We start from the raw sequence: 7075 nt of genomic DNA, 5'->3' as shown, positions 1-7075 counted from the left end.
TTTTGAGACAGAGTCTCACTCTGTTGCCCAGGCTGGAGTACAATGGCATCATCTCAGCTCACTGCAACCTCTGCCTCCCAGGTTAAAGTGATTCTCTTGCCTCAGCCTCTCGAGTAGCTGGGATTACAGGCGTGTGCCACCACAGTGGGTTAATTTTTGTATTTTTAGTAGATACAGGGTTTCACCATATTGGTCAGGCAGTCTTTTCTGACCTCAAGTGATCCACCCACCTCTGCCTCCCAAAGTGCTGGGATTATAGACGTGAGCCACTGCGCCCAGCCATTAATGTCTAACACTTCATACTATATGACAAGCAAGTACAGTCAGACTTTATCACTAACAATTTTTCTGGACCATTTTTTTTGGTGTCTTTGGTACACAGGAGCTACCTTATGGCTTCCTTTGCTAGTCAACCAGAGTAGAAAAATAGGTTTTTTTGGCTGGGCACGGTTGAGAGCAGCCTGGACAACATGGTGAAATCCCATCTCTACTAAAAGTACAAAAATTAGCCAGATATGGTGGTGCACGCCTGTAGTCCCTACTACTCACGAGGCCGAGGCAGGAGGATCCCTCGAACCCAGGAGGTGGAGGTTGCCGTGAGCCAAGATCACACACCACTGCATTCTAGCCTGGGTGACAGTGAGACTCCATCCCAAAAAAAACAGAAAACTCGCTTTTTATTTTTCCTTTAACCACATTACTATGTTAAACATGTATATTTTCACTCGATATTGCATTACTCTTGAAATGCTGTAGTGGCATTTTATTGACTGAATGTTTATATCCTCTTCTCTTTGGCACAGGTCCAGATGTGAAAAAGCTGTATGTCCTTTGCCAAATTTTGAAGGATACATCCATAGCCATTAATCATATAATTATTACCTACTACAGCATTGAAAATTTTCAGCATGAATGTAAATCTATTTTGGAAAGACTGCAGACAGACGGACAGTTCGCTTTGGCCAGGAGGGTAGCAGAATTAGCTGAGTTACCTGTGGACAACTTGGTTATTAAAGAGGTATCATTGGTCTTTTAAGTTATTTAAAATCTTAACTTTTAAAATCAGCAGTAAACAGTAAATCAAATGAGATATATAATTTATAGGAGATAAGGCTTTTTTTTACTTTTGACACACACATTACTTTCAGAAATGGATGAGCCTACAATGCCCATTATTGAGAAATGTGTGCTGCAAATGCAACATTAGTTTGTAGGATATGCTACAACTATTTTCCTTTGAATAGAATTAAATATAAGGGGGCTTCCACTTAAACCCCATTCCATGAGATCAATCAAGAATTGTTTTTCATACCATAACTTTCCAGATAAAATATCCAGGGTCATCTGTAGCCAAATCTCTGTTCTCTGATTTGATTTGGTTTTAACAAGTATGATAAGGCCAGGTGCAGTGGCTCATGCCTATAATCCCAGCACTTGGGGAGGCCAAGGCAGGAGGATTGCTTGAGCCCAGAAGTTTAAGACCAGCCTGGGCAACATAAGGAGACCCTGTCTCTACAAAAAATTAAAAATTAGCCAGGCATGGTGGCACACACCTGTGGTCCCAGCTCCCTGGGAGGCTGAAGTGGGAGGATCTCTTGTGTCCAGGAGGTTGGGCAATATGCTGTGATCGCCACCACTGCTTTCCAGCCTGGGTGACAGACCGAGACCCTGTCTCAAAAAAAAACCAACCAAACAAACAAGTATGATATACTTAGGGAACGTGAGCATTTATGATACTTTATCTAAGAAAGGCTAAGATCTGCTTTGTTAAATTTCACAGATAACACAGGAAATGCAGATTCTAAAACACATTGAACAGTGGTCACTAAAACAAGCAAGAATTGACTTCTGGAAAAAATGCCATGAGAATTTTAAGAAAAATTCAATTTCAAGCAAAGCAGCTTCTTCCTTTTTCTCAACTCAGGCCCATGTGGCATGTGAGCACCCAGCTGGATGGAGCAGCATTGAGGAACGCCATCTGCTGCTCACTTTGGCAGGGCACTGGCTTGCCCAAGAGGATGTAGTGCCCTTGGACAAGCTGGAGGAGCTGGAGAAGCAGATCTGGCTCTGCCGCATCACCCAGCACACTCTTGGAAGAAATCAGGAGGAAACAGAGCCCAAATTTTCTCGACAGATCTCAACTAGTGGTGAACTTTCCTTTGATAGTTTAGCCAGGGAGTTTTCCTTCTCCAAGTTGGCTGCTCTGAACACATCAAAATACTTAGAACTTAACAGCCTTCCATCCAAAGAGACATGCGAGAATAGACTGGATTGGAAAGAGCAGGAGTCACTAAACTTTTTGATTGGGCGCCTACTGGATGATGGCTGTGTGCATGAAGCAAGTAGAGTATGCCGGTATTTTCATTTCTATAATCGAGATGTCGCCTTGGTGTTGCACTGCAGAGCACTGGCCTCAGGAGAAGCTAGTATGGAGGATCTGCACCCGGAGATCCATGCTCTCCTACAAAGTGCTGAGCTGCTTGAGGAAGAACCCGACATTCCCCTAAGGAGAGTCCACAGCAGTAAGTAAGAGTCCACGGCCCAGAGTCTTAAATGGCACTGTTAGCACTATCTCCAAGCAGGAAGGGACCCTTGTGGCAGAATAGTTATACCAAGTTAAGGGGACAACAACTTTTTTCCAGGTAATCTGTAAACTAGCCAATTAACTAGTCAATGAAATAGAAAGACCTATGTCTTTTAAACTGGCTATGTTTCAAAGTTAAAGGGAATCTATCTGATTTGTAGCTAGTTCACTGAAATTTATTCTACGTATTCTATACATCTGTAAATTTAATCGTTTCCAGTCTTACATTGATAGTATATGGAAATATGTTTTTTTGTTTTTCTTTTTGGGTTTTTTTGTTTGTTTGTTTTTGTTTTTTGTTTTTTTCAGATGGTGTTTCACTCTTGTCGCCTAGGCTGGAGTGCAATGGTGTGGTCTCGGCTCACTGCAACCTCTGCCTCCCAGGTTCAAGTGATTCTCCTTCCTTAGCCTCCCAAGTAGCTGGGATTAGAGGTGCCCACCACCAATCCTGGCTAATTTTTGTGTTTTTAGTAGAGACCGGTTTCACCATGTTGGCTAGGCTGGTTTCAAACTCCTGACCTCAGGAGATTCGCCCACCTCAGCCTCCCAAAGTGCCAAGATTACAGGCATGAGCCACTGCACCCAGCCAGAAATGTGTTCTTTATGTTAACTTTATACTCTATGACTTTGTTAAACTTGCTTATTCTAGGAGATTTCTTATAGATTGCTCAAGATTTTCTACGTGGACATTTGTGTCATCTGCAAATAGAGTTGTATTTCTGCCTTTCCAATCTGTATGCCTTTTATTTCTTGTTCTTGCTTTATTGCACTGACTAGGCTTTTCAGTACTATGTTGGATAGGAGTGGTGTGACGACATCTGTACCTTTTTACTGACCTTAAAGGGAAAATATTTGATCTTTTCATCATTAAGTATGGTATTAGCTGTAGGTTTTTGAAAATAGGCTTTATCATGTTGAAAAAGTTCCCCTCTATTCCTGGTTTGCTGAGAATTTTTATCATGAATCAGTTGGAATTTAGTCATGTTATTTCTGCATCTGTTAATCTGATCATGTGGTTTTTTTTCTTTAGAGTATTAATATAGTAGATTACATTAGTTGATTTTTTAAATATTGGACCAGCCTTGAATTCTCCATTTAAATAAATCCAGTTTGGGCCTGGTGCATTATTCTTTTTGATTTTTTGCTGTAATCAATTTGCTGTGTTGTTAAAGATTTTTACATTTATGTTCGTGAGGAATGTTATTCTGTAATTTTCTTTATGGTACTGTTTTTGTTTTTGAAACAGAGTCTCACTCTGTTGCCTAGGCCAGAGTGTAGTGCGTAATCTCGGATCACTGCAACCTCCGCCTTCCAGGTTCGAGTGATTCCCCTGCCTCAGCCTCCCGAGTAGCTGGGATTACAGTTGTGTACCACCACGCTTGGCTACTTTTTGTATTTTTAGTAGAGACGGAGTTTCACCATATTGGCCAGGCTAGTCTTGAACTCCTGACCTCAAGTGGTCCGCCCACCTTGGCCTCCCAAAGTGCTGTGATTACAGGCGTGAGCCACCATGCCCGGCCTTTTTTTATACTGTTTGGTTTTTATATCAAGGTAATGCTGGTTTCATGAGTTAGAAAGTATTCCCTGCTCTTTTATTTTCTGGAAAACATTGTGTAGAACTGGTGTTATTTCTTCCTTAAACGCTTAGTAGAATTTACCAATAAAACTAGCTGAGACTGGAGATTTCCATTTTGGAAGATTTTAAACCACAAATTCAGTTTCTTAAATAATTACAGGACTATTCAGATTATCTTTCTCATCTCGGGTGAATTTTAGCATTTTGTGATTTTCAAGGGAAACTTTTTCTTCTGCTTTTTGGGTTATTTGAACATTTTTTAGTCTTCCATTTCAATTGATTGTGATTTTGACTATGCATCTTTGTATAGTTTAATTGGTTTTTTTAGAGATGACAATGTACATCCTTAACTTTCCACAGTATATACTTAGAATCAATATTTTACCACCTCAGCTGGAATGTAGGAGGAACCTTACCACCATGTAGGTCACTTGACTCTTCTCCCTTTACATCCTACTTGCCTTTTATTACTTCTGCATAAATTGAAAACCTCATTAAACAATGAGGTTTTTGTTCTTAGCCAAAAATATGTTTTAATAAACCCACCTTGGCCTCCCAAAGTGCTGGGGTTACAAGCGTGAGCCACCACGCCCAGCCTTTTTTTTTTTTTTTTTTTAAATAATCAGTTTTTCATCATCTGAGAATGTCTCTATCTTACCTTCATTCCTAAAGGATGTTTTGCTGGATATAGAAAATTAGTTATTTTCAGGCCAGGTGCAGTGCCTCACACCTGTAATTCCAACACTTTGGGAGGCTAAGGCAGGCAGATCAGTTGAGCTCAGGAGTTCAAGACCAGCCTGGGCAACATGGCAAAACCCTGTCTCTACAAAAAATACAAAAATTAGCCAGGTGTGGTGGCGCATACCTACAGTCCCAGCTACTTGGGGGGCTAAGGCACGAGGATCACTTGAGCCCAGGAGGATAAGGCTGCAATGAACCGTGTTCATGCCACTGCACTCCAGCCTGGACAACAAAGTGAGAACCTGTGTCTCAAAAAATAAATAAGAAAATTAGTTGTTTTCTTTCCACACTTGAAAATGTTCACTTCCTTTTGGCCTCCATGGTGTCTGATGAAAAATCTGCAGTCAATTGAATCATTGTTCATCTATATAAATAGTGCATATTTCTCTGGTAGCTGTCAGTGTTTTTTTCTGTTGTTGGTCTTCAGCAGTTTGATTATATTGTGACTGGATATGTATTTCTTTGGCTTTATTCATATATTTGGGGTTTACTGAGCTTCTTGAATATGTAGGTTTATGTGTTTCACCAAACTTGGGTAGTGATCAGCCATAATTTTTTCAAATATTTTCTTAGCACCATACCCTATCTCCTCTCCTTCTGGAACTTCAAGTACATGAATATATAATTTTTATTATCTCATAATTCCTTGAAGTTTTGTTCAGTTTTTGTTTGTGTGTTGGTTTGTTTTTGAGACGGAGTCTCGCTTTGTCGCCAGGCTGGAGTGCAGTGGCGCGATCTTGGCTCGCTGCAACCTCTGCCTCCCAGGTTCAAGTGATTCTCCTGCTTCAGCCTCCCAAGTAGCTGGGACTACAGCCACACGTCACCACACCCAGCTAATTTTTGTATTTTTAGTACAGATAAGGTTTCACCATGTCGGCCAGGGTGGCCTCAATTTCTTGACCTTGTGATATGCCCGTTTCTGCCTCCCAAACTGCTGGGATTACAGGCGTGAGCCTCCACACCTGGCCAGTTCAGTTTTTTTAAAACTTTTTTTCTCTCTGTTGTTCAGATTGGATAATTTCTGTTCTTGAATTTTATTTCTATGATTTTAAAATTTCAGTTACAGCCATGCATTAACAATGAGGATACATTCTGAGAAATGCATTGTTGAGTGATTTCATCACTGTGCAAACATCTTAGAGCATACTTATATAAACCTAGGTGGTATAGACTTCTACACACCTCTGCTAGATGGTATATAGCCTATCATTCCTGGGCTGCAAGCCAGTACAGCATGCTACTGTACTGTAGTTGATTATAACATAATGGTAAGTATTTGTGTGTCTAGACATATCTAAACATAGAAAAGGTACAGTAAAAAAATATGATATAAAGATTTTTTAGCTTCAGGAAATAAACAATTGGAGATTTTCATTTAAATTTTTTTTTTTTTTTTTTTTTTGAGACAGAGTCTGTCGCCCAGACTGGAGTGCAGTGGCGAGATCTTGGCTCACTGCAGGCTCTGCCTGCCGGGTTCCATTCTCCTGCCTCAGCCTTCCCAGTAGCAGGACTACAGGCGCCCGTCACCACACCCAGCTAATTTTTTGAATTTTTAGTAGAGACGCAGTTTCACCGTGTTAGCCAGGATAGTCTCGATCCCCTAACCTTATGATCCGCCCGCCTTGGCCTCCCAAAGTGCTGGAATTACAGGCGTGAGCCACCGCACCTGGCCTAAAAAAAATTTTTTTAATAATACAATTTGTAAAGGGCTCTTAACGTTAATGGAGCTTACAGGACTAGAAGTTGCTCTGGTTGTCACTAAGTGGTAAATGTGAAAACTTAGGATATTACTGTACATTACTGTAGACTTTATAAATGCTGTACATTTAGGCTACACTAAATTTATTAAAAAATTAGGTAATCGTGCTACGTCACAATGACTATGATGTCACTAGGTGATAGGAATTTTTCAGCTCCATTATAATCTTACAGGATCCTCGTTGTATATGCAGTCCGTTGTTGATGGAAACATTGTTATACAGCATGTAACTGCATTTTTCAGTTCTAGAATTTTCATTTTGTTCTTCATATCTTCTGTTTCTTTGCTGAGACTTTGCATCTTTCTGTTTGTCTCAGGAGCATTCAGAATTGCTTATTGGAACATTTGTATTATAGCTGCTTTAAATTCTTTGTCAGATGATTTTAACTTTTGCATCTTTTTTTTTTTTTTTTTT

At 40.2% G+C, this 7075-nt stretch overlaps 1 protein-coding gene across 3 annotated transcripts in view; it reads left to right on the top strand.

The window, feature by feature from the left end:
• Positions 1-7075, top strand: part of SPG11 (spastic paraplegia 11 (autosomal recessive)) — a 105697-nt gene that overhangs the window by 80463 nt on the left and 18159 nt on the right. For all 3 annotated transcript variants that reach the window (XM_011941181.1, XM_011941182.1, XM_011941180.1), the window contains exons 29-30: positions 804-1018; positions 1781-2522. In XM_011941181.1, coding sequence (XP_011796571.1) covers positions 804-1018; positions 1781-2522 — 957 coding nt within the window. The remainder of the gene's footprint in view (positions 1-803; positions 1019-1780; positions 2523-7075) is intronic.

The sequence above is a fragment of the Colobus angolensis genome, unplaced genomic scaffold (genome assembly GCF_000951035.1).
Source record: "Colobus angolensis palliatus isolate OR3802 unplaced genomic scaffold, Cang.pa_1.0 Scaffold199, whole genome shotgun sequence".
Taxonomy (NCBI): Eukaryota; Metazoa; Chordata; class Mammalia; order Primates; family Cercopithecidae; genus Colobus; species Colobus angolensis.
This window is presented reverse-complemented; position numbering and strand designations above follow the sequence as displayed.